Consider the following 23,069-nt stretch of genomic DNA (forward strand, 5'->3'; position numbering starts at 1 on the left):
CTTCTTCTTCTTCTTGTTCAGAAGTTGTTCCATCATCTCTCTTAGGGAATCTATGGTCGCCTGTTGCTCTTCGAGCTTCTGGGCGATCGTCTGCTCATGGGCGAGTTCAGTCATGTGTACCCTTGCCAGCGCGTCCTGACTTGAGCGCGAGGTTCGAAGAAGCGACTACGGGTACGCTGGTATATGCCATCTTGCCCGTGTTGAACAAGCCGAGGATTAAGCCCCAGGACGGAGTCCAAATTTGGAGAGTCGGAAAGTACCGCCTTACCCTTGTCCGTCATGTTGATTGTAGCGGACGGGAGCTCTAGGTCGTCGACAACGCGTCCTTTTTGGTGACGACGCTTTTGACGGGAGGGCCTTGGTCGAGAGGGCTGTCGGGAAAGTCTCTCAAACACCGAAGGCCTCGCCGTTCCTATGCATTGACAGTCGGCGAGTACTGTTTGGATGAGCCTCTCGCAATGGCACTGAGGATTTGCCTCCTGTATGGTGCGTTTGCGAGTTAGGTATCCCCGGAGGTCCTCCGTGGGCGGTTGGTGACAACCCCCAGCATCAGAAGGATCGCCCGGGTGATCGCACGAGAGAGCTTTGGATGTACTCTCTGGTGCACGCTGAGTGGAGCGTTTTAGCGCTGGAGTTAGGCGATCTCGCCTTGAAGGGCGAGTTTTCGCGTTTGGACGAACTCCAGTACGTAGGCGAGTTTCAACCCCTCGCTCGTACGGGCGGGTTTGCGAGGTGTCGCCTATTGCTTTACCTCTACGTTTATCCACCAAAGGGCTATAGCGAGGCTCGCCAGCCTTCGGGGATTCGCCTATTCGGATAGGTTCGCTCGCTCGGGGTGGTTTATTCGCGTCAGGGATGTGACCTGAGAAGCGAAGTCCTCTTGAGCGGGCGGCCCCATCCTTCTCGGTCGGCGCTCCTGATTTGGAGAGCCTTCCGATGTCGAGCAAGTTGCTCTCTCGCCTAACATTTTTCGAGCATGTATAATAATTCAGGCCGTTGTATGAGACGAAGGCTCGGGCCTCCTGTCTGGCCGAGCTCTTCTAGGGAGGAGAGCATCTGCGTGGGCTGTGACAGTATAGTCTGTGCCGGAATGAACTGGCGTTTCTTCCGGGGCGGGCGTCTGCGGGAGCTACTTGGCGACCCATCTGGCAGGGTCTCACCCCTTGCTCTCGATCTCTGGCTTGGCCTTGATCGATTTTGAGGGAGCGGGTTCCCTTGACGAGACTCAGGTAGAGCCCTCAGATGCGGAGGCTTTGGTCGTTTGAGGTGGGCCTCTGCGCACGACTCTGTGGCTTTTGCGGGACGCACCGCCACCAGAGGAGGAAGAAGACAAGTACTCTTCGTACTTGGCTTGATCGAACTCAATCTCTAGGGACTCCACAGTCGTCCCAACAACAACTTCGTCGAACTGAGCTACCACCATTTCGGTTGAAGAAATAGCTTCTCCCACTATGGTCGCCATCTTCTGTAGGTGTAAATTTTGATCTCCCGAAAATAGGGAACTTCGTTTGTATTAATAAGAATAGCTTATTACAAACTAATAAATCGAAATTACAACAGAAACGGAGGGAATGCCCTCCTTGTTTAATGCGGGGACTTTCGGTAGCTACAGGATGCTTCGCTCGGTGCTCGTGCCGAGTTTGCTTCCCTTGGACGGTTCGACCGAGGTCGCTGGAGAGCTTCAGTACGCAGTAGAAGCTCAGGTTGATGGAGCTCGAGTCTCCGAGTTCGGCGGCGATCAGGGCCCGGAACTGAGAGGAGATGCTACAGTGCAAAGGTTATGCAAAGAGCTTGTCGTCGACTCTTTTTGAGAGTCGAGAGCTAGTGGTTCGGTTAGCTGATTCAACTATGGGCGAATCGCTTAGCGGCTAAAAACAGCTGAGCCTCTTCTCTTTTGGCTGGAAGAAGTTCAACTGGTGTGAACCGATGAACCCGTGAACCTCTGAACCCCTCTCTTTGTGGCTGGAAGTGGAGAGACGGCGTGGTCACTCCTTGAATCATGGGATGTGACCATGTACTGTTGAGAGATGTCTTACCGCCCATCTGTACTACGAACGGTCATTCGATGGGGTGTGTTTCACGTCATGTCACGTAGGAGTGGGAAGGCCCATCCTCGTATGTGAGACAGCGGCTGCCCACTACTCGAGTGGATTTGGCCAGCCTACTGTACGTCGGTGGATCCAGCTCTTGACTTGGACCGTTAAGCTGAGTCGCATTTATGAGCGCGCAGGTTGATTTGGCTTCTGTCTGATCACTCGTACTGTGAGCGGCCACTGGACGGGCCTAGAGTACTGTGCTCTCTCTCTTCTCAGGTCATGAGAGGTGGGAAAGCTGGTGTCTAGTACTCGAGTAGGCTCGGACAGCTTGCCGAATGCCGGCGGATCCAGCTCTTGACTCGGACGGATGAGGTGAGCTGCATTTATGAGTGTTCAGGTTGACTCGACACCTGCCCGATCACTGTACCGTGTCTTCTCCCTTCCGGTCGAGAGAGGTGGGAAAGCCCGCCTCAGCACGTGGGGTAGCAGATACCTAGCTATACTGGCGGCCTTGAGATTTGCTGGCGAATTCGACTTCAGACTCGGTCAGACGAGTTGTGTTAAAAGGTGAATTCCCGTGGCTTAGGCGAATTGTACGGGCGACTTCTCCTTGCATGCGAATTTCTTGCAAGCTCACAGAGGTATTTTTTACCGTCTACAAAACCCAAATACCATCATTAATTTTATAACTGGCCCCCTCCTAAGAGCAAGTGCAGCAAGCTCCCAGTTGAGAGTCCTAGTCAGCATGCTCTCAAGAGCTCTCAAGCATTTTAGAATAAAAAATTAACAAATTAAGCCTTGGGAGGCACTCCTTCTTTTATGGAGCTCCAACAAGCTCCTAGTTAGGAGCTCCAACAATATAAAAAAAACTCCTTTTCTATTTTAATATTTTACCCATTACTTTTAATTATATTTAAACCTCTTGTATTTTATTTCTAACCATTGGATACGGCCTTCGAGGTAACCCACGATCTTCGAGAGAGCGCACACGGTCTTCGAGGTAACCCGCGGTCTTTGAGGTTGGGCACGAAGTTCGAGGTATCGCAAACTTTGACCGTCAACCGACTGATTCCTATAAAATTCGATGGCTTCTCTCCTCAACCCATCATCTCCCAGAATAAAATGTCTAGCTCATCTAGTCGAGCGAGGATGAAATGATAAAGACGTTCTTTCTTATGGGAGCTACTGTCGTTGAGGAAGAAGAACAAGAGAAATGTTCAACTTCAGTTCAACACAAACGACGTATCGTGCTCCATCGAAACCGACTGGAAGGCCACAATCGGTTATTCCTAGATTATTTTGTTGACGCACCAACCTATCCTCTTTATTATTTTCGTCAAAGGTTCAGAATGAGGCGTTCGTTATTCCTTCGAATCCACGACGCAGTCGTCGAACATGACAAGTACTTCGTCCAAAAGAGGAATGGTGCTGGACAGTTAGGACTATCTAGTCTTCAAAAGATTACTGCAGCTATGCGGATGCTCGCATATGGAGCATCCGCTGACTCCGTTGACGACTACGTTCGGATCGGTAAAAGTACGTCGCTTGAGAGCGTGAAGAGGTTCGTTCGATCGATTATCAACATCTTTGGAGAGGAATACCTTCGTGCACCGACTAATGAAGACGTTGCACGCCTGCTCGAGGAAGGCTCACAACGAGGTTTTCCTGGTATGCTTGGGAGCATCGACTGCATGCACTGGACATGGAAGAACTATCCAACTACTTGGCAAGGTATGTATACTGGACATTTTCATGAACCCACAATTATTTTGGAGGCCGTAGCTAGCAAAGATCTTTGGATATGGCATGCCTTCTTTGGACTGCCGGGGTCTCACAATGACCTTAATGTTCTACATCGTTCACCGGTTTTCGCACAACTTGCGGAGGGAAGAGCTTCACCGTGCAACTATACTGTCAATGGCCACGAGTATAATATGGGATACTATCTCGCCGACGGGATTTACCCAGAGTGGTCCACATTAGTGAAGACTATTCCAGCACCTCGAGGAAACAAGCATAAGTACTTTGCTCAACAACAAGAAAGCGCAAGAAAAGATGTTGAGCGAGCTTTTGGCGTGTTGCAAGCTCGATTTGCGATTGTTCGTGGACCAGGACGTTTCTGGCAACCTTGTGTGCTGAAAGATATCATGACAGCTTGTATCATAATGCATAACATGATCGTTGAAGATGAACGTGATTGTCAATTGGACAACAACTTTGACTTTACTGATTCGGTACCAGTCGTTGAACCTTCTCATGTGCAGACGGTGCCTCTAACTGAGTTCATCCAAAATCATCATCGGATCAGGAACACGCAAACACACAAATCACTAAAAAATAATTTGATCGAGCATCTGTGGCAGCTTAAGGGATCCATCGCCGAGGATTAAGTTTCTTTATGTCTAATGTGATTTCAGAAAAGGAGTTCAAGTTGTTGTACTACGCCAATTTCATTTTCAATAATGTAGTTGTTTTCATTCAATGCCAAATTTTTCAACTTCAAGTACAATCATAAATCTAATACAAGATAATATTTGATAATTAGGAAGAACTAATGAGGATGCGATGCGAGTACAATATATGATAATTAGGAAGAACCCTTGGACATCCACCTCTCCAATATCTCTGCCTGACGCATTTCAAAGTATTGTCGTTGAACTGAATTGAGTGTTGAGAGATCGATCTTCATGATATCGTCATCTTGTTTCTTCTGTTTTAGCTCCATTTTTTCTTTGTTGGTTTGCTTCATCCACGCGAAAGCCTCTCCCATAATGGACTTAGCGGACTCAGATTTGTCCACATTTTGTTTCCTCTTGAGTTTTGCCGCTTTCCTCCCTTCAGGCCTTGCTATAACATCATCCGAGTCAATGTTCAACTCGATGGGGGTCGCTGGCATGGAATTGTTTGATGAGGAATCAGAGTTCGTGGTTCTTCTCGGTTGTGATCGAATCTTATTGTAAGTTTCCATTTGTTGGATCCACTTTTGGTGATGACGCAACTCAACCCAGCAATGGTCAAACACGAATGGCTTACCATAAAGGGATTGGTATAATTCTTTTACTTATGCAGTCTACACAAGAATTGAATTTAGAATAATCAAACATATAAGTTAAATATTTACATAAAAACATATAAGTTAAATATTTACCTGGTCAATAATTCTCGTACCAGATCTTTGTCTTCCTTCAATCTGAGCAACGCACCTGCAGAACTTGTTGACAGACAGTTGAATCGTTGACCAACGGTGCAACATTTGGTTTGGTGTGCGGCTCGTTGGATCGGTAGAGTATTGGATAAAGTAGTCGTTAGCTCTGTGCCAGAACTTATCTTTGTGTTGCCCCGTACCTTGGATGGCGTCTTGGCTCGTGTTCAGCCAAGCAGACACAAGAAGCTTATCCTCGTGAGTAGTCCAATTTTCGGACCTCGTGTAAGCCTTCTTTTTCTTTGTGGTCGGTGTTTCTTGGGATGACACTTGTTGTATTGCTGATTGCGAGAACTCGATGGGGTTACCTTCTTCTACAACTTCTGTATAGAACGGCAGATATAAGATCGATCCGTCACCGGTAAGGAGATGCGAATAATAGTTTTGTGAGGGATCCATGAGATTTGTAATTTGATAGGGATATATAGAGTTTTTTTTTTATGAGAGTGTTGTGTGGGATGATTTGTGTATTAAAGTGAAACGAATTTATAGATGATTTTTTACAACAGTAACTTTTTCAACAGCATGATTTTTCAACGGTCCAATTTTCACAACGTTAAATTTTCCAACGACATGAATTTTCAACGACTATTTTCACAACGTTCGATTATCTAACTCACAATTTCAACGAAAATTTCACAACTCATTCACCTCAAACAACGCACTCCATTAAAAAAAATTAAATTCATCTTCTCTCTTCGACAACAGACCCAACCCCAAATTTGTCGACATCATCTCTGCCATCATCTCCGCCATCATCCATCAAATTCGTCGACATCATCTCCGCCATCATCTCCGCCATCAAGAATCAAGCTCTCTGATTTAACCCCCTCCAACAGCCTCCGAAGCGCTCCCAAGGACCTCCCAAGCGCTGACGTGGCGGCCTCCAGCTTCGGAGCTCCCAAGCGCTCCACAAATTTGTGGAGCGCTTGGGAGCTCCGAAGCTGGAGGCCGCCACGTCAGCGCTTGGGAGGTCCTTGGGAGCGCTTCGGAGGCTGTTGGAGGGGGTTAAATCTGGGAGCTTGGCCACGTCGGAGCTGAGAGCGGAGCTGGGAGCTTGCTGCCCATGCTCTAAAGGTCACTCTTAGTGTTGAAATACTCCATGGAATTATTTTTACGTGCACTTCGTATTTGAACAATTTATTATACAAGTAAGTTGCTATATTTTTTGTAATTTGTTAAACTTTGTAATTGGTTAAATATGTGATGTATTTTAATACCAAATACTTAAATTATTTTTTCAAACTAATGTGGAGTCATTATGTACAATAGATGTGTTTTCTGCCTCTAAAGCAAAAATTTACATCTATTTATTTTAAATTCATCCATTTCCATAGATAATTTTGCCTATAAACTGAAAGATTTTTAATTTTAAATTCACTTTGTATATCAGTGGTTTGGTATACAATGTAAGTTATTATATCTTACTGTAAATTTTAATATTTGTTAGGTACACCATGTATTTTTGAACCATGTTTAAACTATTATCTTTGCTTTTCTCACACTATCGTTGCGATATCATAGATGAAATTTTAGCATAAAAATCTAAAGTTTACCCCCATTTATTTTTTACACTCAATTCTAAAAAGTTTTTTTTGCTGATAAACCCAAAGTTCAAATATATGTTTTTGAAAAACTCAAGTGAATTATTTTTAAATCCATTTTTATTTAAAAATTTGAATTTATTGTAAGTTGATATATTTTTATTTTAAGTGGTTAGATATCTTTTTTTTCAACTAAATACTTAGTTCAAAATTTTTGATAGTTTCCATGTTAATGCCGCTGCAATGCACGAGTAAATTTTGCTTGTCTTATACTAAATTAGTTGGAGTTATTACTGTAGCTATGCCCTATTTATAGTTATAGTACACCCCATGTATCAGTAAAAAATTTGTTTTTGTTTTTGTTTTTTACCTCTAAGTTCAAAGTTCCCCTCCGTTTATTTTTTAGCACGCTCCCATTCATAGTTGTGATTCTTATCTATAAACCCAAAGTTTTAACCCACTTATGCTCAAATGCACCCACTTTCAAAATTTTACTACGATTTGTCGCCTATATATCCAAAGTTTTTACCCCCATATTTATTTTAGGTCCACACACTTCTAAATTCACTCTTAGAGCATATTTTTCCTTTTTCAAATCAATATCGTGAGACTCGCGACATTGTGAATTGTAAATAAGTTTTTCCCCCTGCAAACCAAAGTCTTAGTGCCATTTACTTTTAGACCTACTCACTCCACTGTAAATATTTTTCTTATAATTCCAAAATACTCTATTGTACTGTTCACAAATGTAGTACATGTCTATCACCTGGAAGGTTTTTTTTTTCTAGCCTTAGGTTTCCCTTCATTTGTTTTTGAACCCACATACATTCGAAGTTGTGATTATTTCATATAACGCCAAAGTTTAATGCCATTTATTTTCACCCACCACTTTCTAATTTTTACTATGATTTTTCATCTATAAATCCAAACTTTTTACCATCATTTATTTGTAAACTCACCTATTTTCAAAATCATCTTAGATCTGAAATACAAGGCGGTGTTATTTTTGCCTTTTTCACATTAATATTGCAACATTGAGAATTGTAAATGAGTTTTGTAGTTTGTAAACCAAAATCTTAGGCCAGTTTATTTCTAAACCCACTCACTTCACCAATTTATTTTCTTCTATAAACCAAATACTTCATTGAATTAATTTTGAACTAATTTGCATTTTATCAGTTTGATATATATGGTGAATTGTTATATTTTAATGTTGCTTTTTATTATATTTTAATTTTGTTTGCTATATAGATGTTGTTGATGTTAATGATCACACAATCAATAAAAATGGTTGGATGACGTTGATGAGGGGCCGCTCTCTTCCTAAATATCTGGTCTTGAGTTAAGTAGCTTTCCAGCCTGCACAAGTAGAAACTCGTGAGAGGACAGTGACAGGTTCCCCCGTGGTTCCTTCGACGATCAAGTCAGCTGGTGAACTTGAGTGGGGAAATGAAGAAATGTAGGAGTTGTTTTGTGTAGTGCAGTATAATTTGCCGATATTGCTTAAAAAATCAGATCTAGAATACCTATGTTAGAATAGTACATCTGTTTATACTAATGGTATAAGGGTATAATGGTCACTTCGGCCGAGTACAGGATGACGGTGAAGAAGTGGGGATTGGCAGCTGCGTCAGCACCTACTTTACAGGTGTCCGTTGGCTACTAGGGGAGAGATTACTTCTGCATTAAATGAGAAGTGATTGAAGGCATGGCGGTGCTGATATGGTGCGATGAGTCATGAAGGCTATCAGGGCTAGAGGCATGATAGCGTCTGTCAAACATTAAATGCGATGCTGACACGTTGTCAGTGGGATGGACTCGAGGCTGAAGTCGTCCTTTGGCTTTGCCGAGAAGTAACGTCTCTTGAGTCAACCCGCAATGGCGTTGAACAGTTGGCCGAGTGGGCTCGTCGCTGTTAGGTCTTATGTTTATGAGCCTACGGTCTAATCTTGTTTTGATAATTTGCAAACAATCCTTAACATCATTTGTCTAGTGTTTGTATTTGTTTATTAGGTATTCTAGACAAACATCGATGATAGAGGTTGGATGGAATTGAGCTTAACGATGACATTCGAAGGAGGTTGGAAGAATATCAGAATGAAGCGATGATGAATTCAAGTCAAGTACAAGATCAAGCTTCATTCGCAATCAAAGCGAGCTTTATTGAAGATAAATAAATTGGGTATAATGTTTTAGGTTTATACTTTGTGTGTTTATATTTAGAGCTCAATTTATACACACCCCATTCTTTTTATTGCTTTCAAGTTTAGCTACATAAATATGAAACAAATGGATATAATTATATATACACACATATTTGTTTCATGTTTGTATGTGCTCGAAATGATTTCATTGAAATCTAGCTTTAACAATTTTAAATCAATGAAATCATGTTTATTTGCATAATATGTGTTTATGAATTAAAAGACTCATTTATCATCTTACATCTTTTATAAAGTCTATTAATCTTTTCAAAAGAAGTTTCAAAACTTGTTTGAAATCATTTTGTTAAAATCATGTGTTTTTGAGATTTCGTATTTTGACCATTTTTGCAAAATAATGAGTTTTCACAAATGGGAAATACAATTTGAAAAATTCTTTTTGCAACATGTTTATTTTTATGTTTATAAATATTTTTCAAAGTTTTATATTTTTTGGAATTTATTTGCTATTTTTTAAAGGGGTTTAAAGTTTATTTTCACTGTTCATTATATGCCATGTGCACGTTATCAGTCGACTGATGAGCAGTATCAGTCGACCGATGAAACATGCTAGAAAAGCAGAAAGTTTCTACCAAGTCGATTGATGAACTATCAGTCGACTGATGCAGGTTATCAGTCGATTGATGAGTTCATCAGTTGACCGATAGCGAATGAGCGGCCTGTAATTGTCAGCTCATCAGTCGACTGATGAACAGTATCAGTCGACTGGTGAACAGTATCAGTCGACTGGTGGCACTGTAACGACTAGTTTTCCAGCATCATGATTTTTTAGGATTTTTATCTTTTTCCTTGGCTTTTGGGCTTTGTATATATATATATATATACCCCTTACCCTCAAACTTCTGAATTTATCTAAGAAAGTTTTAAAACAAGTTTTACAAGTGTTTAAGGGTGTTTAAGAGTTTTTAAGTTTGTTTTGTGTGAAGAAGTTTTCACAAAGAAGAGGTTTACATTTTCAGTTTGAGGAATTCAACATCATCCCTTCATCTACATCTCTTTGTGATTTTGGAGAAGTTTTTTAAACTCAATTATCTAGCTTGTTTATATCTAAATTGTCATATTTATATTTGCTATATTAATTCGAGTTTGATTTTATTTATACTCATTGATTACACCCACCCACTTGAGCTTAAGTATTTCATACATAGTATATTGGGGTTACGAGATTGTATCTTTGAGTGTGGGCTTATCTTAGTTCTCATCTTCTATAGAGAACAAATTATTTTTTCTTGTGCCTTGAGTGAACACATTGTAATACACAAGTACACCGAAAGAAGTGTGTGGTGAGAGACAGTGTCGATTCCAAGAGGAGTGGCATTGGTAGTAAAGCCTAGGGAGAGGTGGTAAATCCAAGCACTTGAGAAAGTTGACACGGACTAGGCCAACACTTAGTGGGTGTATTGTGTGATTACAAGTGTGTGTGTTGTAAACGTTTATCGATAAGCGTTGAAAACCGATTTGTGAACGTTGAAAACTGGTTGAGATAGTGTAGATTCTCCTCGAGAGTGGAGAGAGGAGATGTAGGTTGAGGGTGATCGAACTCCGTGATTATATTGTTTGTTTGCGATTGTCATTTGCGCACTATCTCATTTGCATCTTGTGTTCATGTTTATTTCGCCCTTGTTTAATTACATGTCCGTGCTCATATCTTGTTGAATATCAATCTTGCAAGGTATAATTGTTAATAAGTTTTAAATTGGCATTATATTAGATTAGATTAACATATAACCTATTCAACCCCCTCTAGGGTAATTTCAGTCGCGAGTCGTATTCGACAAGAGGGTCGACAAGTTTCGCCATTCGAGCCAACATAAGGCAATGTTGACTTGGCGAGTCGACTAAGTTGGTATCCTTGCGGGTCTTTGGCCATCAATTTGATTGGGGCGTTGCTGGAAAAGCAGAAAGTATCCGTTTTTCTTGGTAGATTACGGGCTATTCGAGGTGAGGGGGATGCGCCTCGATCTCTGAGATGTCGCTTCGTATTCTGATAATAAATATGGGTCGTTGGATAAAGCTTGATCCGGCCGTTCAGATTCTGGGAGTTGTAAAGTCAGTTGCCTATTTTTAGAAATAGAGCCATGGAGGTGGTGATTATTGTCTTTTGAAATTCGCTTTAGAGAACTCAAAATCTTTTCTGTCCACCTCTTCCGACGATCATTTCTTTATTCTACGATGGCATCAGATCCAATAGACCGACATGCTCTTCTAGCGGAGATCCACTCCAAGGTGATTCTGTCCCAGAAGAGGACGCTCCATGGGAGGTTCGATATCCCTCAGGAGTATGAGCTGATGGTCCCGACGAGGTCGGAGGTCATATATGATCATAGGTCGGACGAGACCCGCTCTACCTGAGGCATTTGGAATGTGGTCTACGGTTGCCTCTGCACCCTTTCTTCCAGCAAGTTTTTACGGTACTAGGGGTATCGCCAGCGCAAATGAAGCCGAACGCCATCGCAATCCTGGTGGGGTTCGTGGTGTTCTTCCATTGGTTGGCAATAAACTCATCCGTGCGGGTCTTGGGCCGGTTGGTGACTGTGAAGGTGAACCAGACTAAATTCCACTTCCATTTTCAAATGGTGGAGATGTTTAGGCTCATTACCGGCCTTCCTGACTCGCACAAGGACTGGAAGGAAAAATTTGTCTGAGTCGTGATGGACGACCTGAAGTTCGGCTGCTCGAACTGGCCTGAAATAAGGAGGTAGGTGTTCATAGAGGGTGACTTGCTCGACGTCGAGAGGGATGCGCTTGACCAGATCAAGGCGTATGCTGGTTCTCGTCAAGTCGACCATTTTCTTGACAACTCGGTCTTGCAGGTTGCCAATGTGTCGATCGTGCCTTCTTCTGTCAAGGACCAGGAGAGGTCTTCAGCCCTTATCTTAGGGACAGCGGAAGCGGCGATTGTGTTGACTGCTCCTATGGCTGATCCCCAGGAGGGGCCGTCTGCTAGGCTCGTGAAGCATCTCCGTCGGGACATTCCTCTAATAGAGGACGAGATGGTTGAGGAGGAGCATGCTCCCACACTTATCCATAGACGGAGCAGGCGGCTTCAGAGGTCGACTCGTTGGGGGAAGGAGCCGGTCGAGGAGGAGACGACGCCTCCCGCAAGGCTAGAATATCCCTTTCTTCACCGCGTCACCGAGATCGGAGAAGAAGAATGAGAGAGGATGAGGTAGTACCTCATCAAGACTTCGTGGGCAGGCCCTCGATATGTGCGGGAGCCTGACCTAGAACACCGCTACGAGCCTGCTCACCATCTCGACGTCAGAGGGACTGTTCTCGGTTCTCACACAACTCAGTCAAGGGCGGTTGAGCAGTTCTGGCTCCCTCGGGATGAGGAGTTTTTGCAGGGGGTTCTTGATGTTGGTCTCCACCTAAGCCGTCGCAACTACTTAGTTCGATGCACTTTGGTGGAGTCGGAGATATATGGCCGGATAGAGTAGGTCTGGACTTCATATCTCAAGCTCCTTGGGGAGGCTACTTCCTTGAGGGCCGTCAGAGGGGCCAACTCGGAAGGGGCTGTGGAGACACCAGCCCTGGGAGCTTCTGAGGTCGATGGGCTCAGGCGAGAGTTGGAGGAGAGCAATAGGAAGGCCAGGAAACTGGACGAGGCTCTCTAGGAGAGGGACCACGCTCTAGCGCAGGTCGAGGTCGAGAAGCAGGCAGCGGTGAATGCGAGACGTCAACTGGATGAGAAGCGTGCAGTGGTTGTCAAGCTTCAGGGGGAGGACGCCCACCTACAAGAGTCGCTGGCAGTGGTCCAAAGCAGCAAGGCTCACCTCGAGTTCGAGTCTTATTGCCAAGAAATCATCGAGGGGTATCGCCAGGGTCTCACTAGGAAAACTGAAGTGGCGATAGCCTGTAAGGCCGAGTACGACTACCTCTCAGCGCAGCTCCCAGTCGAGATGAGGAATTCACCCGATCGCTTCCCCTACCCTCCCATTGTGGCCAAATGTTTGAATGAGTTGGTGGAGGTGGAAACACTTGGAGGGGGACTCCGGACGAAGGAGGAGACTACTCGACTCCTCCGCCGGCTGCTCCCAGCGGTTCCTTGCCTCTGACGCCTGGAGCGGGAATGGACCTCTCGTAGCCTCCTAGGACTTTCTCGTCTCTTGCCTTTGTTGTATATATTGACATGAATAATGTAATAAAGTTTTGAAATTTAGAATAAAGATTGACTTTGCTCTCATTCTGGAGTTTGCCTTCAATTATTCCTTGTTTTTACTTTGTTTGCTTGTAGCTTTGTTCTGATTGAGAGAAAAAGTGTTGATTGTTGTGAGTCGGTCGTGTTGTGTTGACCCGAATGTTGAGGGGTCGAGATGACTAGCTCATTATACGCTTTTTGTTAGCGTGATGTCTGGGTCTTTTTGTCAACGAAGACTAACAAGTTGAAGTGCCTAAGTCTTTTTTCCGAAGACGACCGAACAATTGAACTCCATGCCTTGGGTTTACTTATAATACCAAGGTCTTAAGGACGTGCCTTGGACTTAATGAGGGCGTCAAGGTCTTTTCGGTAGAGTGACAACCCTAAGGTTTGGTGCCCAGGACTTATGTAGATGCCTGGATCTTTAGGTAAAATGACAACCCGGAGGTTGAGTGCTCAAGACTTACGTAGACGCCTAGGTGTTATCGACCTACTTTGGCCCACCCTACTGAGGGTTCGGCAAAATGATAACCCAAAGATTGGGTGCTCAGGTCTTAATGTGGACGCCTAGGTCTTATCGCCCTACTGAGGGCCACCCTGATGGCAAAACGACTAAATTACAACCTAGAGGTTTGGTACCCAGGCCTTAATGTGGACGCCTAGGTCTCATCACCCTATTGAGGGCCGTCCTGATGGCAAAACAGTAAAATGACAACCCGAATGTTGGTGCCTTGGTCTTAATGTAGACGCCTAGGTCTTATCATCCTACTGAGAGCCACCTTACTGAAGGTTCGGCAAAATGACAACTCGGAGTTTGGGTGCCCAGGACTTACGTAGACGCCTGGGTATTATCACCCTACTGAGGGTCACTCTGATGGAGAAATGGTAAAATGACAATCAGGAGGTTTGGTGCCTAGGTCTTAAATTGGACGCCTGGGTCTTATCGCCCTACTTAGGACCGTCGTGATGACAAAATGATAAAATGATAACCCGGAGGTTGGATACCTAGGTCTTAATGTGTACCAAATGGCAAACCGGAGGTTGGGTGCCTAGGCTATAATGGTCGAGTGACAAATGTGGGAGTCGATCAAATGACAAGTGTGCCTTAGGTTTACCCTGAGAAGACACCAAGGCTTAAAATTCATGTATAAATTTGGCACTACTGGAGTGCGAAACAAAGAGTCAGTTTCAAAAGGATTTCTTTTTATAAAGGAAATTGTATACAACGTTATTGAAAATTGGTCATCTTGATGACTCCCTTATGGCTGGGCTCTGGGGGTCGGATATCCTGTCGTGGTCTAGGATGAGGCAACCGCGAGCGGGATCTCCTATCCGCCTTGGCTGGGGCAGCTTCGATCTAGTCTCTCTGAGAGATGATCTTCTTCAAATACCCCCTCTCGATCAGATCCTCAATGTCCCTCTTCAAGATGTCACAATCATTGGTGAGGTAGTCGTGATCTTTGTGGTAACGACGGTACTACTGAGTGTCTCGTTTACAAGGATCCGACCTCATATGAGGAGCGGGTTCCTTGAGGTGCTCTCCTTCTGAACTCTAGTGAGAGTTTCTACGAGGGAGGTGTTGAGGACTGTGAGGGCGGGCCTTGGTGCCTGGTTCCTCCATCGGTCCCTCCTGTCAGACCGATTGGTGCGGGAGTCGACTCTCGGGGGGTCTCTCGGCCACTCTTGTCTCGATAGGGGCGCTCTTTAGCTGGCTCTAACATCCCCTGCGCTGCCACCGTCGGTTGCTGTGTAGTCACGCGGCTCCGGCCTCCGGCCCTCTTACCCGCGATAGGCCGTTCGGTGTTGCCTGCTAAATATCTGTGGTCTTGTGTGGAGGCCTTGTGGCCCTGGCTGCCGCCTTATAAGTTTGGCCATTTTTCTTCGTCCAACTACCCATCGATCGCTTTGGCCATCAGATTGTCATACATTGGCACTTGGTTTTTCTTGGGGAGCAGTCGGCCAACTCGTCTGCTCTGAATGCTGGCCACAAAAGCAGACATAGCGACTGCACTTCTTGGGTCATTGACCTTCAGCCTCTTCGCATAGAACCTTTTGAAGCAGACTCGAAGGCTTTCTCCGAGCCCTTGCGTCATCTGGATAAATACATGAGAGGACAACTTCTGTTTGGTGTCAGCCAAGAAGTGATGGATGAACTTCCAGCTGAGTTGTTGGAAGCTGCTGATGGACTTCTTCTCAAGAGCGTTCTACCAGATCTTGACACTCCCTGATAGAGTGATGAGAAAGCATCGGCTGATAACTGCTTCCGATGCTTGGAGCTGCTTCCGATGCTCGGAGCATATTCATCACATCGGCAGATAACTACTTCTGATGCTTGGAGCATATTCATCACATCATAATAGTTCTGAACATGCTCGGAGGGGTCTCCCTCGCCCTTGTACTTATCCACGTAAGGCATCTTGAACTTCTCACATGGGGCGCTCATGAGGTCATCTGAAAGAGGGGTGTTCCCCCCAATGAGCTTATCGCTGACCGTCTGTACACACGATCATATCCAGAGTGCATGGCTTAACAGAGGGAGCTGGAGAGGCACGATAGAGTGTGTGTGGGTGGGTGGGTGGGGGTGGGAGGGGCGTGGCGGGGGATCTTTGGGAGATTACTCCTCCTAGTGCGGTTCCTAAGGATGGTCTGGGGTCAGGACTCTCGCGATGACTTCCCGATGATGGAGGAGACGACGACGAGCTTCTTGGGGCGAGTCGACCGATGAAGTCGTGAGGTCACGTGCTCGACGCGATCCCTCAACTGCTTGGCAGCAGCATGAGGAATCCGAGGCGGGACTACATGCTGTGCTCTAGAAGGGTGAGTCTCCGACCGTTGGTCTCTAGAATGCGGAGGGAGAGCTGAAGTAGCTTGCTGCGGTTGTGAAAACCGGCTAAGAAGCTCGCTAGTGAAGATAGCGAGTTGTTGTTGGAGAGACTGAGAAATCTGATGAGCTGTTTCTTCAAGCTGAGTTCGAGTAACATAGCTCTGATGTGGTCCTTCAGTGCGAGACTGATTTGCCATATCCTCAGAACCATTCATGTTTTCTCGAAAAAGAAAGAAGACCCCACGGTGGGCGTCAAACTATTGATGTTAATGACCACATAGTCAATAAAAATGGTTGGATGAGGTTGATGAGGGGTCAGTCCCTTCCCCGAATATCTAGTCTTGAGTTAGGTGGCTTTCCAATCTGCACAAGTAGAAACTCGTGAGAGGACGAGGACTGGTTTCCCCGTGGTTCCTTTGACGATCAAGCTAGCTGGTGAACTTGAGTGGAGAAATGAAGAATTGCAGGAGTTTTTTGGTGTAGTGCGGTCTAAAGTGTCGATATTGCTTAAAAATCAAATCTAGAAGACCTTCTATGTTAGAATAATATCTCTATTTATACTAATAGTATAAAGGTATAATGGTCACTTCGGCCGAGAACAGGATGACGGTGAAGATGTGTGGGCTGGTAGCTGCGTCAGCACCTACTTTACAAGTGTCGGCTGGCCACTGGGGGGAGAGATCACTTCCGCATTAAATGAGAAGCGATTGGAGGCATGGTGGTGCTGACGTGGTCCGATGAGTCATGAAGACTATTAGGGCTAGAAGCATGATGACGCCTATCAAGCATTAAATGCGATGCTAACATGTTGTCAGTGGGATAGGCTCAAGGCTGAAGTCGTCCTTTGGCTTAGCCGAGAAGTAACGTCTCTTGAGTCGACCCCGCAATAGTGTCGAATAGCAGGTCTAGTGGGCTCGTAGCGAGTCGTCTTCGACAAGAGAGCCGATAAGTTCCGCCATTTGAGTCGACATAAAGGTATGTCGACTCGGCGAGTCGGCTAAGTTGGAATCCTTGCGGGTCATTGGCCGCCAATTTGATTGGGGCATAGCATGCAGAAGTACACATGTTCATTGCTCGCAAAGGGTCACAATTTGACGATTGAAAACATCATAACAGATGTAGTGTATTCTTTTAAATAATTTTAAATCCACTATCTATTTCAACAATTTGGTATATAGTCTAAGTTGCTATATTTTTTATTGCAACTTGATAGATTGTTTGTTTTAAGTGGTTAATATACAATGTAGTTTTAGATCAAGTTGCCAATCTATAAAAAAAATTTCTACAGTAAATTTTGCCTGGATGAATGTCCAAAGTGGAGATGGTTCGAGGATGGTTCGTGACTTTTAGGTTACCAATTAAATATAAAGAAATTTCGTAGCCGTGAGAAACATAGCACGAACAACAAGAGACAAACGGAAAATGGCAAGAATAGGATCAAGAAGCAGCGTGATGATAATGACAAGGGTGACGTTTGATTAACAAACTTTGTTGCACTCGTATAAACTATTATGTAAAGAAACAGATAGATACTACTGGCAAGCAAACTATCAGATATTGATATTAAAGTACAGAAATATATCGATAGTGGGCACGTAGATTTAACGGGATTCGAAGTAAACTTCTCTGGAGTTCTCATAGGACTCACTTCTGAATCCATATTTATCGGGTGGTGAATTTTTATAACCATATTTATCATGTCATACCGAGGATATCATATATTTAACTTGGGATGATTGCGATATTTTCACTCATTTAGTCTAATATCAACAAATTAATAGAGTTTGAAAGGATTTAAATAATGGGTTTTGTGAGCCAAATACAATGTTGGCTAGCCAATTTATATTTAGCCAAGTAACTGTTAGATCTAAATAAAAACTTGAGATCTAAAACCATAAAACCATTGATTAATTCGAAGAGATTAACAATAATCAAAAGAGCGGAAGCTTATACCTGAATCCATAGATGAACCTGAGATGAGTTTTTTTGGATCTTCTAACCTTAGGGTTTCTCTATAGCCGAATTTTCTCTCTAGATGGGGTGAAGAGAATTAGAGAATGTAACCCTAAATTAGGGACCATAACCCCTTATTTATAGATGTTGTAAATTTGTAATTTGGCCCCTCAACAAATCACAATTACAACCTGGTATCTACACATATAACCCCATGACTTATTTAAATACCCATTAACCTAACTTGATTGATCACTTTAGTGGGTTATCCTAAAAGATAGCAATACACATTGATTAATCATATATCCTAAAAGATAGCAATACACATTGATTAATCATATGTGCCCACAATTAGATTTATTAGATTAAATCCACCAGTAACATGTTACATCTTACATCGCGCCAGCATGCTCACAAGTCCGGGGTGTGAGTCCTGCTCCCTCTCCTCTCGCGTTCTTGCTCCCTTTCTTTTTGCCTATTTTATTCTCTTTTTCAACAATTAAGCAGAAATTAATTTAATTAGGAATAATTTTTTTTAATATTTGAATTTATAACATAATATGGTGGAATATAATGGCTATATTCCATCTGGGATTATTTTTTATCCAATTCGGGAGGCTTGGTGGGTAAATTGACAAGTACCTGAGAGTAATATGCACATAGAAATGATTTGGGGGTGTATTTATGTAAAACCCCTATTTTATTTTGCTAGTGGTTTCTTCAATCTGGCTTTGACTCCACAAGGCATTATACATAAACGCTTCCACTCTCATAATCCTCCCAAGATTTCCGTACTCGTTGATAATTATGAAACACCAAATGAAAAATATTCATTCACCCCTTAGCCTCCTTAAAAAAAAAAATCACGTAACCTCAGAACAGGCGTGATATTTTGTATAGTCCTTTACATGTCCAGGCTTATTACAGAAGAAACAACACTGATTATCCTTATGTTGTTTCTTCTGAACTGAACCCTTAGCAGCTTCATTATCATTCTTCCTTTTCTTACCCTTATCCTTAGAGGCATAGGCCAAATGAGCACTTTCTGTCTTATCTTGCTTCAACCTGTCTTCTTCTTGCACACAGTATGAAATGAGCTCATTTAGAGTCCATTTCTCCTTTTGACAGTTATAACTGACCTTAAATTGATTAAACTGTGCAGGAAGAGACAACAGAACCAGATGCACTAATAACTCATCACAAAGATCGAGTTTAAGTATCTTAAGCTTTGAAGCAATATGAGACATTTCCATACTGTACTCCCTGATATTTCCATTGCCCTTATACTTTATTGAAATCAAGCAAGCTAAGAGCGTGCTTGTTTCTACCTTATCGTTTTTAGCAAAACGCTTCTCAATTTCGGCAAAGAAATCTTTAGCCTTAGTAATCCCTTCGGATTCTATGCCCCTGAAGGCTTCCGGAACGCCGCGCTTAATGATCATAAGACTCATGCGATTTGAACGCTCCCATTTCTCATACTCATTCTTTGCATCAGGAGTGCTATCCGCATTGAGAGGTTGTGGCTGTTCAGTTCTTAATGCATAGTCAAGATCCATGCAGCCAAGAACAATTAATATGTTCTCTTTCAAAACCTTAAAATTTGTCCCATTTAGTATGGGAATTGAGTTGATGTTAGCAGAAATTGTTGTAGCAGATGCATTAGCTGAAATAAAACAAAAAAATGCTCACACCAATAACCATAATTATTAATCAATAAAATTTAAATAATGACGAATCCCATCCAAGATATCTGGCACAACATTAATATCAAGTCTTTGGATAGTAATATTAACTTGTAAGTGATACCTTGTTGCAATGATCAAACATTGATAATAACTCATGTCAAACAATGAAACTATCTTTGGATTGATTCATTATTCACATGTAAACCTTATAATTGTCACACGCTTATCATCGCAGATATGTATACAGTCTAAATAATTATTAACATTACTTTGGGCCGATTAAATATTTACACGAAAGCATACATACAAACATCTCACATTCCTCATGAACAATCTACACAAGAGATGTTACTTTGGCAACTTCTTGTTTCAATTAATCAATTGGAGTGAAAGACAACCTTAATACCTTAGTGTCATAATATTTGAATTAAATAATTGATTAAAAAACCAAATTAGATTTAAATTAAAAGGTTTTAATTTAAATCAACTGAATTTCCAAAAAACTTAATTGGGGTCTCATAGCTTAAATAGGGCTCATAACTTAATTGAATAAATTAAGTAAACCAAAGTGGATCCATGAAAAAACGAGGCTTAACCATAGTGAACATGAAGTTCGCTTGACTTCGAGCGCGAGGTTCGACTGTATTGAGTACAAGACTTACTTAAGCACGAACGCGAGGTTCGTCTGAAAATGAACGCAGGGTTCAACTTGAGAACGAACGCGAGGTTCGTTAAAAAAAATGAACACATAACGAATGCGAGGTTCGTTTGAAAAAAATGAACACAGAACGAACGCGAGGTTCGTTTGAAAAATGAACGCGAGGTTCGACTTGAATTGAGCGCGAGGCTCACCTAAGATTTGAGCGCGAGGCTCAACTTAAGAACAAACGCTAAGTTCGTTTTAAAATTAAGCGCGAGGCTCACCTGAGTTGAGTGCGAGGCTCACCTGAGAACGAATGCGAAGTTCGTTAAAATTGAGCGTGAGGCTCACCTGAGTTGAGCGCGAGGCTCACATGATAACGAACGCGAAGTTCGTTTAAATTGAGCGTGATTGTTGGCCTTCTTGTTTTGATGATGATTTACAAACAATTTACTACTAATGTTGTTTGTCTAGTGAGTTGAGCGCGAGGCTCACATGATAACGAACGCGAAGTTCGTTTAAATTGAGCGTGATTGTTGGCCTTCTTGTTTTGATGATGATTTACAAACAATTTACTACTAATGTTGTTTGTCTAGTGTTTGTGCATTCCTATGTATTGTAGACAAACAACGTTGTTGGAGGATGGATGGATTGCGCCTTAACGAACATATCAAATGGAGGTTGGCGGAACTGTGGAGTGAAGCGCAAAGAGTACCAAGTCAAGCTTAATTGAAGATCAAGATTGCTTGGGTAATTTAGTTTAGGATTTATATTATGTGTGTTATATACTCTAAGCTCAATTATCTATACACACACATTTTATTAGTTTCCTTGTATATATATGTAATCACATATATATACAACACAAGTTTTGGTTTTCATGTCTATAAATATGAAATTACATGTTTCATATTTATTATTGTGATTTGGTTTATCTACATAGATATGAAACAAATATATTTTCATGATTATATATATGAAATTATATATTTCATATTTTCTATTGTGTTTTTGAAAACATTGCATAGAATATGCAATTTTGTGAAAATATTGTATTCTTAGTTTGTAGACTTTAATATCAGTTTATACATGTTTTACTAAGTCTACAAAAACATTTCACAAAGTTTCAAAAGTTGGTTTATGTCAAAACATCAAAATTCAAGTATCTCATATTTTCATGTTTTGGACTAGTTTGTAAAAAGATGATATTTTTCTTTTGGGAAGTCCTTTTTCGAAACCAGTCATTGTAGCATGTTTATTATCATGTCTACAATCATTCCCCAAAGTTTTACATTTTTTGGAATTTATTTGATATTTTTAAACAGTGTTTTAAAATCAGATAAACAATTTTTCAGAGTCCTTTTTCGAAACCAGTCGTTGTAGCATGTTTATTATCATGTCTACAATCATTCCCCAAAGTTTTATATTTTTTGGAATTTATTTGATATTTTTAAACAGTGTTTTAAAATCAGATAACAGCTTTTCAGAACCTGTCATATCCGTTTTCGGTCGACCGCACCGGTCGACCGAACCTGAGGTCAAAAGTTCACTGGGCTGACAGACCGTCCAGTTCAGCTTCCAACGGCTAGTTTTTTGACCGTTGCATTGGGGCTGTGTTTTGTCTTTTGCTCAGGTTTTTGGCTGAGTTGTGAGAGGGTATAAATACCCCATTGCCTTCAACTTTCAAGTAAACCAAGAGAGTTTTTTAATCAAGTTTAATAAAGTTTTTAACAAGGGTTTTAGTTTGGTTTAAGTGTGTTTAAAAAGCTTTTAAGCAAATTGAGAGTTTGTTTTGGTGAATCAAATTCCACAAGAGCTTGAGGAGATTATCTATTGAAGTTTGAGCTTCCAACTATCATCCCTCCATCTCTTGTTATCAAATTGAGAAGTTTTCTAAACTCAAACTCTAGCTTTACATTTATATACTTGATTGATTATCATTGTTCTTAAGCTAGATTTCATACTTGAGTTTAGTTGATTTGATCTTATTTACTCATTGTTACACACACACCCACATTGAGCTTATTGTATCTTTCATACATAGTATAGTTGGGTGGTGAGAGATTGTAACTTTGAGTTGTGCTTTCATTGTGTTCTCATCTATTGTAGAGAACAAATTTATATTTGTTACATTGTGAGTGTTGTAAGGTTTTCGGTGAGCTAGAAACCGAGTGTGTAGTGAGGTTTTCGGTGAGCTAGAAACCGAGTGTGAGGAGTGACGTTGATCGGTGAGCGTTGAAAACCGATACTGTGAGGTGTAAACGTTATTCGGGTGAACGTAGAAAACCCGGTTGATAGTGGATTTCTCCCCGGGAGTGGGGAGCGGAGACGTAGGACGGAAGGTCCGAACTCCGTGATCATATCTTGTGTTTGAGTGTGCTTTGGCGTTTATTTATACTTGTGTTTATAATTCTTGTTGCCATTGTCATTAGCTCATCATTTATATGATCCACTATCTAGTTCATATTGTTTACCCTTGTGTTAGTTTATATATCCTTGCATATATATATAATTCATCATATAGGATATATCTCATTGTTTATATTGCATATTCTTGCACATAACTCTTTGTATATCTATCTTGCAAGAATATATCTTGTTAATTAGTTTTAATTGGCATTTAATCGGATTAGATTAGCATAAGACCCTAATCACCCCCCCTCTAGGGTCTAACAATTGGTATCAGAGCTTGGTGCTCTTTGATTTAAGGTCTAATCGCCTTGAGTTAAAGATCCAAGTTATCTTTTTGTGCTAATCTTGTTTTGATTGCATTTGCATCTTGCTTGCATATTTTTACAAATTATGAATATGAATGATGCATC

General features: G+C 42.1%; 1 protein-coding gene across 1 annotated transcript; it reads left to right on the plus strand.

Annotated features, from left to right (window-relative positions):
• On the plus strand, positions 3,386–4,426 carry LOC109841760. Its single transcript, XM_020410700.1, has one exon. It carries the CDS (start codon positions 3,386–3,388, stop codon positions 4,424–4,426), a length of 1,041 nt encoding a protein of 346 aa, XP_020266289.1.

Source organism: Asparagus officinalis, chromosome 5 (assembly GCF_001876935.1).
Source record: "Asparagus officinalis chromosome 5, Aspof.V1, whole genome shotgun sequence".
Classification (NCBI taxonomy): domain Eukaryota; kingdom Viridiplantae; phylum Streptophyta; class Magnoliopsida; order Asparagales; family Asparagaceae; genus Asparagus; species Asparagus officinalis.